Genomic DNA, 14,088 nt, shown 5'->3' with positions numbered 1-14,088 from the left:
AACAATACAGGGAGAGAGTGAGGCGGAGGTCAATTTCCATATAGAAAGTGGGGTGGAGTTAGAGAATATAGACAGGGAGAGGAGGGGAGCTCAATTTGCATACAGACAATGCAGGTGCAGGGCAAACTTTCCTCTTTATTATAGTTAGACCCTTAGGAAGAGAAAATCTATATTTAATTAACAGTTATTTTGACTGAAAATGTGCTTTTCACAGGTGCCATGCTCCTGACTGCTTTCTGATCCTCTGTTGAGCTTAGGAACTCCCATGGGAGTCTAGGGGTACTAGCAGGGAGATAAGGGGTGTGTATACAACCTGCAACATTTAAGGCCAGATGTAGTAAGCATTTTTCTCAGTGATGAGTTTGGCCTCCTGACTGCCCCTAGTCACTATCAGGCCTCTTGCTTTTTAAGGCCTTCCTCCCCACTGGCAGGTCTCTGACCCCCTTGACCCACAAATCGTACCCCATCCTCTCTCTCTCTGGCTGGCTCTTCATTCTTCCTCCCCTCTCCCATTGCCAACAAACCTCAAGCTCTGGCACTGCTATCACAATGGAGCAAGCAGGGACTGTATAATTTCATGGCCCCCACCTCCTGCATGGAGGCGTCCGTTCCTGTGAGCACTGGCCTACGGGATTACTCATTCCCTGCCTGCTTTGTTGTGATACCAGTGCCAGAGTTGAAACTGGAGCTCCGAGTGGGGAAGGGAGGGAGGGGCAGCCTATGCAGTGCAGGGGGAGGGGAGGGGGCAGTGGATGGAACTGGAGGCCCTGCAGGGTGGCAGCAGGAAATCTGCTGTCTCTAAGTTTGCCCCCCCGAAGATACAGGCCTAGTGCCTATCCCAAAATCCAGGCCTGATTTTTCCCATTGACTTAAAAATGGGAAAACCCTTTCTATACATTTGGCCCTCCTTAGAGATTAAAATGTGAAAAATGTACACCTCCTAAGAACATGAAGTGCAAAACCTGTGTGTGAGGCTCCTTCTGGGTGTCTATTAACTTAGCTGATATTTTGAATCGACTCCTTCAATGGATCACAATTTATCAGATGAAATATTAATCTGCATCCAGTCAGCAGAGCTGACAGGTGGGCTTTCATGAAATTGGGATGCGGGTCAGGAGCATCTTTCCTTTGGAGAGATTTAATCAATCCCTACGGATAACTCACTCTGCATGTGACAAGATATCCTGGGAGAAGACCTGACTGCATCTACATTCCAGAAAAGCAGATCGGATTATCTTGTGTGTGAAATGATAAATATAGGAACTGATTCAGCCACTATGCACCATACATTTCGGTTTTACTGACTGAATAAGGGCAAGATTGGTTTAGTGTTTTCTGTCAAATATATTTATATACTGCCCGTCCAGTACAGGTCCCAGGCAGGTTTACAAAGAACATCAGATGTACAACGTATATAATTAAAACAACCTACAAACAAATTCCAAATTACAACACCACGATAACACAATCATTAAAATAAAACCAAATGAGATTTGCAGTGGTGTCTCAGTCATATATGGAGTTTGAATATGTCCCACCTCCCCGATGTACAAAGGTGAGCTTGTTCAGAAGTGGAGTCGTTTCTGAGGCTAATCTTAGTCTATGGGACTAAATCTGGAGTATGTGGTGCGGGGGTCCTGTGCTCAGGATTTATTTTATTTAGATTTAGCTCACACCTTTTGCCCTGGTAGCTCAAGATAAGCTACATTCAGTTACAATAGGTATTTGCCTGCCTCTGGAGGGATTACACTCAAAAAGCCATCCACAGTACAGCATTTGCTCGCATAAGTGGAGATTAATGCTCGTATTTTATAAACTGCAGGGTGGAGCTGCACAGTCTATGAAATACCATGGACTTCGGCTCCAAAATTAGTACGTGCATTTCAATGCAAGAAAACCCATACTTTCTCCACCCATTTTATAAACGTGGGCACGTACATTTTACCGTGAAATAACTGTGACACTGCGCGAATAAACACCCAGAATTAAATGGAGGCGGCAGGTATTTAATAAAGAACGTATGAATACTTGCAATCACCAGTTCACTGATACCGCCAACAGTACACCCAGCTCATGCAGACCCTCTAGCACTGCACCCCGAACCCCCCCAAGTTCACCCAGACCTCCCACCCAAAACTGCAGACAAGTCCGATTTCACTTGTGCGAGCCAATCAGCTAGTAAAAGTGTACAAACAAGTTCACTATTGTATACGTCTCTCTCTTACAAAAGAGCAACTACCGCAGGTAATTCTGACCTCTACAGACCGCTAGTCCCGCTCCCCCCCGGTAAAATGTACACAAGAAACAAATAATATGCATTTACACTTGATATTTAAGGCTCGTCTTCTTGAGGTAAATTTTCTTTCTTCTTTATCTTATTTTAAAATTGCTAATGCTATTCTAGAGTGTGGAAGTGTCCCTATCTGCTTTAGGAGACGGAGAAATACTGCATGGGTATAGGTAGGCTGACTCAGCCTCCCACTATACCCACTGGGCCTGAGTCCCTCTGGCTACACCCTAGGAAAGCTATTTTTACACACAGAACCCCTTTGAAATGTACCTCCTAAGTGTGTACCTGAAGCAGTGGAGGGGGGGAGTGACTTGCCCAGGGTCACAGGGAGTGGCAGCAGGATCTGAACCCTGGCTTCCTTGGTTTCTCAGCCCACTCCTCCAGAAAACACTTTTTGTATTCTAACATAAAACATTCTGTGGCTCTGTCTTTTGCAAGTATTAACTTACGCTTCTAAGTCATGTTTTGTACATACAACTTCTGGACACAAATCATGTTCTCTGCATGCAACAATGTGCATAAACCATGTTTTGTGCAAACTAAGCATAACTTTGTGCACTCATTTTTGGATTAGCTTTTTTTTTTTTTTATTCCACTAGCACAGGGATCCCCAAACTTGGTCCTCAAGGACCACAACCTAATCATGTTTTCAGGATTTATGCAATGGATATGCATGAGAGCTATTTGGATACAGTGAAGGCACTGCATGCAAATAGATTAAGCATATTCATTGTGACAATCCTGAAAACCCCACTGGCTTTCAGGATTCAGCACTGGGTTTGGGGGTCCCCTGCATTAGCATACCTTTAGCTCCCAACCCTCTCCTGGAGGCACACCTTGCTGGTCTAGTTTTGTGGATTGACACAATGAATATGTATGAGATAAATTTACATACACTGGAGAACCAGTTTATGCAAATCTCCCTCATGCATATTCATTATGAATATCCTGAAAAGCAGACCAGCCCTGTGCCTCCAGGAGAGGGCTGGGAAACACTGCATCGGGAGTTAACTTTCTTAGTGCTGAACTTCAGTGTACAGTGTATACTCACATCTTATATCTAGACCAGCGAAGGTCAACTGGGATCAACCTGACAGGCTAAACTGAATACCATTTTCTTCTACTGAAAGGACTTTTTTTTCAATTCTGAGTGCATGGGGAAAAAACCCATTTATTGAATATGGCCCTTTTTATATTCAGGAAAACTGACAGCGACACATTCAGCAATTTCCTTCAGAGTTCAATTATATGCGAACTGCAGGAAGATGCAGCTGCCAAATATTTCCCAGTCCTAGTTCCCTTCCACTATGGGAGACAAAACAGAGTATAGAAAATGGCAAATTGCAAACGTGTTGTATTGACAAAACACAGCTAAACCTTTGCCTTAAATGCCCTCCGAGTACCAAGCACGACACACAAACTCTGATGCACACCTGCGTCATTTCTCTTTCAGCTCCAAAGGTGCTAATTAGACTAATCCTGGGCATGTCCTGCTTTCCTAAGAAAGAAGTAGATAAAGTCAGATCCCCTCTAGCGCTTTGCTTTCCACACCAGCCCTGGTGTGGGCTGACTCTTCCTGTTCCTGTCATATTTTCTATATCTTATTATATTGTTTTTCCCCTTTCCAGTGTTAGTGACCAACTGCACAAAGAAATGGGCACTGAAGCTTTGCCCCGGTGACCATAACATGACTACAAAAGTAAAAATAAAATCTGCTAGTCCAAAAATTGAGGAGTTTGCAAGTATGAAGCAGGACTGAATTCTAAGCCCCTGTCTTATAAATGCTTTAAAATAAATGTGGGAGGAGAAAATAGCCTACGGGTTAGAGAAACAAGCTAAGAACCAGGGAGAAACCTACTCCTCTCAATGCCAACTTACAGTGATATATAAATTATATATTAATCAATTGTTGGAACAGCACTGTTCAATCACTGTACAGATCTATGTTTATGTCAATGCATCAACTTTTTACTTGAGATGGAAAAATTTTTTTTTAAAGATATTTAAATTTTTAAAGGCCTACATGTGTGTGGTATATATTCTTTATAATAACTTTAATTCACATAAAAAAAATGTTTAGGCGGTGGTTGAAAGTTTCATAAACTCGTGTAGGCGTCCCTGCACCTGAGATGCAATTATAATCATTAACTTCCAACCTCCTCCTCGTGTGAATTTTTTGAATTTCTTTTTTACTGTTATAGTCCCAATTGTGTTAAGTGACATTCTTTAGGCGGATGCTCTTAATATGAAGTTTCACTTTAAAGTATTACCTTCTTTATACCTTCATCTTCACTTGACGTTGTTTTGTATTAAATTATGGAATACCTTAAATCCTTCTGTGTTGTTATAAATCTGTTGTTAAAGTCCCGACACGTACATGTTTCAGGCTGACCGTCTCTCCTCAGGGGAGTGTATTCTGTGAAAACAAATACTGCAACAGACGGGTAGTTGCCACACCGTGCTGCGTTAAGAGTATCATGTCCCGATGTAAATTTTTTCCGGCGTTGGTTTAAACATTGGAGAGTTAAAAACATAAGATTTAAAGAACATGGGAGGAAAGATGGAAAAGATTTACATCGGGACATGATACTCTCAACGCAGCACGGTGTGGCAACTACCCGTCTGTTGCAGTATTTGTTTTCACAGAATACACTCCCCTGAGAAAAGACGGTCAGCCTGAAACATGTACGTGTCGGGACTTTAACAACAGATTTATAACACAGAAGGGTTTAAGGTATTCCATACTTTAATACAAAACAACGTCGAGTGAAGATGAAGGTATAAAGAAGGTAATACTTTAAAGTGAAACTTCATATTAAGAGCATCCGCCTAAAGAATGTCACTTAACACAATTGGGACTATAACAGTAAAAAAGAAATTCAAAAAAATTTTTTTTTTAAATTCACACAAGGAGGAGGTTGGAAGTTAATGATTATAATTGTATCTCAGGTGCAGGGACGCCTACACGAGTTTATGAAACTTTCAACCACCGCCTAAACATTTTTTTTTATGTGAATTAAAGTTATTATAAAGAATATATACCACACACGTGTAGGCCTTTAAAAATTTAAATATCTTTAAAAAAAAATCTCCATCTCAAGTAAAAAGTTGATGCATTGACATAAACATAGATCTGTACAGTGATTGAACAGTGCTGTTCCAACAATTGATTAATATATATGAACCAGGGAGGCCAGGCTTCCAATACCACTTCTGCCATGGATAGGGTTGCCAACTGGCTGCAGATTTTCAAGACAGGTTGATCCAGTCCAGGTTTTACCCCACTGCCTGCTGGAACTTATTCTGATTTCCCTATTGTGTTTCCTAAGAAAAGCAAGACTACAAGTACCTGAATGCATGGGAGTAAAACCAGGACTGGATCAACCTGTCCTGAAAATCTGTAGCCAGTTGGCAACCCTAGCCACGGATACCCCCTTGCAACCTTGGGCAAGTCACTTCATCTCCCACTGCTTCAGGTGCCCGCTTAGACTGCAAGCTCTTTGGGGCAGGGAGTTATTGCTGACTCCTTATCACCATTGTACAGCGCTGCGTACGTCCAGTAGTGCTAATAAAATGAAAAGTATTACCAAATGCTGCAACGTCCATATTTTATGGTAAGGCGGTTTGGGTATAGCCCTGGTGGAACTCGTGTAGTAAAGTGCAAATCCTTTTGCCCCCTCTCGAACCTCGGCACCAGTTAGTCGAGTGCACTCGTTCCCTTGGCTGTCGTAGCACTAGAGGGGCAAGGAAGGTGCCAAGGTGGGGGAGACATGGAAAGAGAAGAATTGCCTCCAATTTCTTTATCAAGGAGCTCCCATGACTCCTAGTGAAGAACACTTGTCAGTTCACTTTGTTCTGGACTAGTGGAGTTAAGATAAATGAACTTAAAGCAGGCCGCCTCGCCAGTCTGAATGACCTCGCCATCGCCAAACATGCGTAGCAATCCAAAGTGCCAGTTCCTAAAATTCAGGCGAGACTTTGTCCTAAGAATGCGGCTCTTGGACGCTTCTTTAGCCTGCGCCCTGGTGCAGGAAGCTCCACAATTTGCATTTATTAGCGCCGCGAGTACCTTGCTTAAATGTTTTTTTTTTCAATTTTTGATTTAGAACTTTTCAATTAATTTTCTAGAAGGATTTAAACAGATCTATTAGACATCTCAAATATACAATTCCAAAATATCCTTCTCTGTACTCGTATACTAATACAAGGAAAAACAGAGACATGGCATAACAATTTTCCAAGCAGCGATTGAAGTATATACGGTACTTATTCCTAAACCAGAAAACATTGTTGTTAGACTTCATCTTAATTCGACTTTTTTAACCCATTTCTATAGGAATCCCTAAGAGTGAGAGTCCAGGTACTGTCTTAACTGTTCAGGATAGTTGAAAATGTATCTAGAGTTTTGATATAAGATCAAACGACGAGAAGGAAATCTAAGTATAAATTTCGCTCCTCTCTCCACCACGTCGGCTCTCATTGAAATACATTTTCTCCGCCTAAGTTGAGTGGAACGGGCTATATCTGGGAAGATTCTAAGGTTTTGACCGTAGAAATCTGGCTTTTGATTTCTGAAATATAACCTTAGTACAGAGTCCCTTTCAGTGAGAAATGTAAATTGTACAATTAAGGTGGCCCTAGTAAGAACATTAATTTCAAATGATTTCTCCAATGTATCAGCTTGTTCCTCTAAACTCGGATTTCCTTCTCCCACTTGCTTCTGTGGTAGATAATAAATCCTTGAAACAACCGGAATAGCTGTTTCCGAAAATTTCAACACATTTATCAAATAACTTTTGAACAGGTCATTAGGAGAAATCAGATGGATTTTTGGAAAATTTAAAACTCTAAGGTTCAAATTTTTAATTTGATTTTCTAATAGTTCGAGTTTATCTGAGCACATCTTTTCAGATCTGATCAAATTAGACTGAACTTTTTCAATTTCTACTATCTTCCCTTCAGCAACATTTACAGTACTTTCCAATTTCTCCACTTTCTGATAAGTAACCGCATTTTGATTTAATCCATCTTGTACTATAAGTGCTAAATCATTAATAGATGTCTGCATCAAGACAATCTCTCTTCAAGAGAAAATTTTTTTGAAATTAGGGATGGTATTTCCCTTGAGATTGTGACCTGGATATTCTCTGCTCTTTTTCCTATAGAGGCCTTTCCTTCTTGGTAGGAGAAATTCCCCTCTCCTAGTTCCTTGGAACCCCCTTCTTCAGGGTCCTCCGAGGATACAGATATTTTATCTGTTCCTCTCTGGGAACCAGGGACAGACGAAAATGTTCAGGCATAATTTTTTCAGTCCTATCCATTGGAGGCTCTGGAGTACCTTGCTTAAATGTGACGCATTAGCTGCCTTTTAAAGTCACAAAGGCAGATTACTCTGTCTTCGCATGCCTTGACAGTGGATCATTCTTCTTTCTTTTTTTCCCTACAACATTTTATTAGTGTTAAACACGACCGGGAAATCACCATACAACTTATGTGCATCAGCTTTCAGCACACGAGAGCAAAGAAATCTCCAGCATCCTCAGAAGCCAACACACAGCATGAACTACTGCCTCCCACCCCAACCAACTGCCCTCTACCCCTTCATCTCTCACCCCCCCTCCCCCATTATCATGAACCTAACTTTTTAGTTTATCTCAAATTTTGTAGCTCTGGAAAGGGGGGGGATGAAATGATTCATATTTAATAATCACCCATATGGAAAACACCGCAGGTGTCTGGAATGAAAGCACAGGCACCAAAAACCGGTAGATTAGTTATAGGGGGGAAAAAGGCACACTTCTTAGAGAAATATAAAAGAAAAATGTTATACACTAAGATAACAGCAAAGACTGGGGAACATAAAAACATTCTCCAGATTAAGGTATGAACATGTTCTCAGGGACAAAATAAATCCCCGCACACTATGACAAAATATCTCCACAGCATCATCTCTAGAAAGGAGAAGCGGCTGGTATGTCCCTCTTCCAACCTACCTATCGGCCAACAAGAGAAAGAGCACTGCACCTGCTGATGACGGAAGTGGAGCCGCTGGGGCCCTACTACGCCAGGCACAAAAGCAAGAGGGGCGTCCTAGTGCAGATCAGCCCCCAGCCTGATCCCTCGGGGGTTAAAGAGCTGCTGATGGGAGAGGAAGGCTGGCTGAGAGAGAAACGGGAGGAGAAACGAGAGATGAGCATTAAAAAGAGCTCAGAGGGACCAGGGTAAGAGCGTAGGAGGATTTGAGAGAAAGATGAAGAAGGGGAGATGAGGAGAGGGATCCCTGGCGTGATGCAAGGCCTAGCTAGAGGAGCAGGAGGGCTGAAGTAGGGCGAGTGATGGCGTTCTCAGACGTCAGGGGCATGGGCTGGGGCAGTTAGCAGAGAAATATGGGAACTGGAGGGGGTGACAGCAAGGTCAGCCATCAAGGTGAGGAGGCGCAGCCACCCCTGCCGGGAATTGTCACAGTTATGTTTCATTAATGTTTCAAACACAGCGTGGCCCACGGAAATACCAGTGCAACTGGAGGCAGGCCACTTTTCCACGGGCCACCCTGATAGAGCCACAATTTGGCCAACTGTCTAAAATGGAGAGTTCTCCTGAGAAGGGGGACGTGGAAAGAGGCATGCATTCAAAGAAACTCAGAATCCTACACATTTAAAAGTGAATACATCAAATAGGAAACAAAGAAGTTAATTTTTGCAGAGGTTTACCTTTTTATTTTACATACCTCGGTTTTCAAAGGCTAGAAGAATCATTGCTAGGATCTGGATGGTCGGGTTAAATCATAACATGCAGCAGGCTTTGCCTGGTCTGGAAATGCCCCTCTGGCAGATATGAGCAATATCTCCGGGTGGCACCATGAGATAGCCAGAGACAGGGGCAGTTCCATCAGGAGGCGAAACACCTCTGCCGCAGCCGCCTCACCCTGCCTCATGATAGAACCGCTCCTGGCTGTGCAAACGCATCTGAGCCTCTTTTAACAAAATAACTTTCTGCAGCGGTGGAGCCAACCTGACAAAGCTGCTGCTGCTGCTGCTGTGGAAAGTGATTTCGCTTCGACCCCATCAAACACGATCAAGACGCGAAGGAGGGACGCTGAGCAAGTCACCTGGGCAACGACTTTTTTAATTTTAACCCTACTGGGACCGATTTTGTCTCGTCAACGAAGGGACTGGTAACAGAGGTGGGCTCAAGGCAATCTGCTGCCTGAGGCAATGGATGAAACGGTGCCCCCCCTCCATGGCCCTGTGCAGGTGAAATCACCGAGGGCCAGGGCAGGGGGAAGGCAATGGAGGCTGAAGTGATTTGCCCAAGGTCACAAGGAATGGCAGTAGGATTTGAATCCTGGCGTCCTTTGTTTGCAGCCCATTGCTCTCTAACCACTCAGTTTTTTGGGCCGGTTATGTTTTGTTCTCAGTCTTCAACGACCACACTAGGGGGCGCCGGAGAAATGTTTAATGGGGCGGGGTGGCCTTTGGCAGCCCCACCTCCTGGGTCTAAAAATAGGACTCCTCCATTCCCTATTTCCTGCCTCCCACCCTTCTCCAGGATCTGCCCCCTGGGGGATGTGAGAGGTTGGTGAAGGGGGGAAGCCTATGAGTGTGACACACTCTCTCTTAGGGCTGATACATGGTATTAGATGCCCTAGACAAACCTTACAGCCTTTCATTCTCCCCTCCTTATTTATTTATGAGTTTTGTATCCCGTCATTCAGAGAGGGTGGGTACCATCAAAACATAAACCACTAATATACAAAGTTTGTTCCTAACACTTAAATTACTATCATCAAAATGTTACAATTAGTAAAGTTCATTCACAGCACATTAAAATGTTAATATCTCATACTTCCTAAATCATATACTAAAGACAAGTTATGCCCTCAAGAGATTTAAATACAACCTTCTTCCTAAAAAGATCATAAAAATATGTTATTTAAAACTAAGATGTCTAAAATAGCAATAAAGTAATAATCATGCTGAGACTTTGTTCATTACCATGCACACTGATCATTGAAGTAAAGCTACTGTGTATCATAAAAGGCCTGCCTGAAAAGCCAAGTTTTTATTTCTTTTTTGAATATTTTTGTGTTTTGTTGTGTTCTTGTTTCTGATGGTAGAGCCTTCCACAAAGTAGGGCTTGCTAAAGATATTGCTCTCTCTCTTACCTGTGTTAATCTAGCTGATTTTAATGTAGGGATGGGTAAAAGTCCTTGATTTGAGGACCTAAGATTCCGCTGGGGCGTATGTAGTTTTATAGCTGTATTAAACCAGTCCGTATTTTCTCCATAAAGGACTTTATGTACTGTAGTTAAAATTTTGTAATCTATTCTTTGTTTTACTGGTAACCAATGAAGAGCTATGAGTACTGGTGTAATATGATCCCGTTTCTTTGTGTCTGTAAGTATCCTGGCTGCTGTTGTGTTCTGCAAGATCTGTAGTGGGAGTAATGTTGATCAAGGTAGACCTAGTAATAAACCATTACAGCTATCGAGATTGGCAAAGATAAGTAATTGGAGAGTGGTCCTAGAATCATTGTGATTGAGAAATGGTTTTAGACGTTTCAGTATTGCTAGTTTGTAATATCCCTCTTTGATCTTAGAAGATATGTGCGCCTTGCAATTTAATTCTGCATCAATTATGAAGCCTAAATCCCGTACCTGTTGAACACACTCTCTCTTAGGGCTGATACATGGTATTAGATGCCCTAGACAAACCTTACTGCCTTTCATGCTCCCTTCCTTCCCCTCTCCATGTAATTAAAATGTATGCATTCTTTTGAATTTTAAAATGTATTAACTTCCCCAACCTAAAAAGGCAGATTGCATATGGAAAACAGACATTCAAAGCACCTTCTGAAGTAAAAATATCACTTACAACGACATATATATATTATATAGGCATTATCTGCAAAAAAAAAACCAACACACTTTCAATAATAATAATAGTTTAATAGACTTAATAAACTACCTTTCTCATAGTAATCAAGGCAGTTTACTGGATCCCATATGGTATTAGGTCTATGGTAAGGTGCACTGGCCCACAGAAAGCAGGGAATAAACTGAACTACAATTCCAATACAGTAAGCCTTCCATATCATAATTGCCAGCACTCAACCTATGAAAAAGCCATACTGCAAATATTACACCAGGCCCTAAACACCAATACACCTCCTATTAGGAAAACAGATTAAAGCCAGGTTTTTGTAATCCCTACACAGAAACTAGATGCTAGCAGAATACATAAAGCCTCAGTCACACAAGCAGAACACAGATGGACTCTCACCAAATACAGAATAAAGAGATCATAAAATATAAATTGAAATGTGCAGACAAAAACTGAAGTGGAAATCACAAGAAGCTAAACTCTGTAAGCAATGCAAACAATCAAGAAATATAAAACATTAAACATACAATAAAAAGAAATGTTAAATCTGCTGATAAATTCAGCCAATTAAAACCACATATAAAAATGTTTAACATATTACCAAAAACTAATAAAATATTTCAAAAGAGCAGATACATCACATCCAATAACTAAAACAAGGATTAAAAAAAATAAAAAATCTCCCACTCTCCATACCTAGGAACTTTAAATTTTCAGTCCTCCCGAGATTGTTGTAGATTGGAGGAGGATGCACAAACTTTAGCCTCTCTCACACACACATATACAGGTACTCTCATACATGCACACACACGTGTGAGATACACTCTCTTATAGACACACACACACCACCCTCACATATGTGTGTGTGTGTGTGTGTACACACACACCACCCTCTCATACTCGCAGGCACCTTGGCAGTCCATTTACCTTCCTGCAGGGAAGAAAAGGCCATTGTCTCATCCGCTTTATGCTGCCCAACTTTTTTGAAATCCAAGTCAAGCTTGGAATATGGGAAGACTGCAGTGATAGACATAGCAATGATAGAAAAGCTTACCTTTCCTTTACATAATAAGCCGAAACTTTATGAGAAAGGGTGGAGTCTGTCCCAACTGGTGTTGGAAGAAGCGACAATACAATGCTGTAGACTAAACATATATCTTAACCAACCCCTTAAAAGAGCTATGTTGTAGTATTAACAATCGCAGTTGTCTTTTCTTTTATGACCATGCCTCTGTGGTCTTACTTATCTAATACCTTTTGTGATTTCAAAATTAACAGTTTGAAAAACGAAAGAAGTAAACGAACAATAACATATAGGCTTCCTCCGCCCCTCACTGGTTGAGTTTCGTATGCGATTACATAACCGATTTTAACGTTACAATACGAATCGTGCAGCGTTACCATGTACAAAGTTTCAGTTTAAAGAGAACTTGAGGTTAACGTTCTTAAAGCTAAGTGTTTCTAAAAAAAAAAAAAGAGAGAGAGAGGGATGCCGTGAGACCGTAAATAAAGATAAGTATCACTCACCAGGAGCATCCCATACGATTAGGGGCGGAAAAACTCAAGCCAGAGTTTAGCGAGGCGACGGTGGTCCGCGAGCGGGGCGGAAGTGACTCTACGCCCTACGGTACGGAGCTCAGAGAGCGGGGCGGAAGTGACTCTTCGCCCTACGATACGGAGCTCAGAGAGCGGGGCGGAAGTGACCCTACGCCCTACGCTACGGAGCTCAGAGAGCGGGGCGGAAGCGATCCATGTCCCGCGCGCTCCGGAGCTGCGCTGGCGAGACGGGAGTGCAGTGACCTAGCTAACGTGAGGCGGGTTGGTGCGGGCGTGTTTCCGCTCCTTCAGGGCCTGGGCTGGGGCTTGGCTCAGAATGGCGGAGGCGAAGATGTCTGCTAGGAAGCAATTCGCCAAGCCTTTTCTCTTTGGGACTCTTTGTCGGGATCGCGGTCGCTTTCTTGAACAGGTCCGATGGGAGGGGAGAGAAGCTGCGATAAATCTTATGAAGCTGTGGGTTTTTTCAAGTTTATTTGGAGTTTTTATGTTTGGTGTTTAAAACTTTGAAGTGCTTGGGCCCTGATTATCTAAGGCAGTGATTGATCTCCACCTTTTCAAGCCCAAGACCCACATTAACCAAAACTGATTTGTGGCACACCTGCCTCCTTGGAGCAGGCAGTGAAGACATGGAGAGGCCTTTTTATTCCAACTAACTTACGATCGCAGTTGAGAACGAGCTGCAGGTTTTAACTGCTTACCCAACATTAAGTATGTTGTATGTGGATGTATTTATCATATTACCTTTTAGTATGTTTACAGTAGGGTTGATTTTATGTTTGTGGTTTTAAATGTAACTTGGTTTTATGTTCTGTCTGATTCTTAAATGTATATTTTATGAATGTTTTATGGAAACCACCTAGTAATGTTGATTAGGTGGCTTATACATTTTTTAAAAATAAATATGGACATAAGAGTGACTTACAGTCCCATCAGTTCTCTTCTAATTGTAAAACCAAGGGAGAGAGGGGACAGAGCGACACATGAACCTGTGACAATGGACCTGCCCCTTCTATATTCAGATGCTAGCTCATGAGCATCCTGGTGCGAGCAGGACATGTCGTTCCTGCAGTGTGCAGGAGTTGGCGGTTCGCTCTCTCGCTGCGGGTGGTCACTGTAGGAAGCTGACACCATGGGCTGATCTGATGGGGGGGGGGGGGGGGATCCCAGGGCAGTTGTGGTCCTCTGATTCCTGCGCAAAAAGCTGGCACCACAAGCAGAGCTGATTGGCTGGCCGCTCAGGAGGCAATAGAAGGGATCAAAGAAGGTGCCAGTAAGGAAGAGAGGGGCCTTGGGGCCACCTCTTGGTGCTTGGGCCATGGGCACTAATATCAGGCCTGGGGATTGGGCCTTGATGGATTG

The 14,088-nt window shown here is 42.5% G+C and overlaps 1 protein-coding gene across 7 annotated transcripts in view; it reads right to left on the bottom strand.

Annotated features, from left to right (window-relative positions):
* GNG12 (G protein subunit gamma 12) overlaps positions 1-12,812 on the bottom strand; it is a 150,916-nt gene extending 138,104 nt beyond the window's left edge. For 4 of the 7 annotated variants that reach the window (XM_029618943.1, XM_029618942.1, XM_029618940.1 and 1 more), the window contains exon 1: positions 12,700-12,812. Coding sequence is in view for 1 of the 7 variants with exons in the window: in XM_029618938.1 (XP_029474798.1) it covers positions 12,700-12,708 (9 nt within the window). In the remaining 6 variants the exon portion in view is untranslated. Of the gene's footprint in view, positions 1-12,226; positions 12,564-12,699 lie in introns of those variants that run through there. The other 3 variants (XM_029618947.1, XM_029618938.1, XM_029618944.1) reach the window with 3 other exon arrangements.
* Positions 12,813-14,088: the final 1,276 nt, after the last annotated feature.

Source organism: Rhinatrema bivittatum, chromosome 10 (assembly GCF_901001135.1).
Source record: "Rhinatrema bivittatum chromosome 10, aRhiBiv1.1, whole genome shotgun sequence".
Lineage (NCBI taxonomy): Eukaryota > Metazoa > Chordata > Amphibia > Gymnophiona > Rhinatrematidae > Rhinatrema > Rhinatrema bivittatum.
This window is presented reverse-complemented; position numbering and strand designations above follow the sequence as displayed.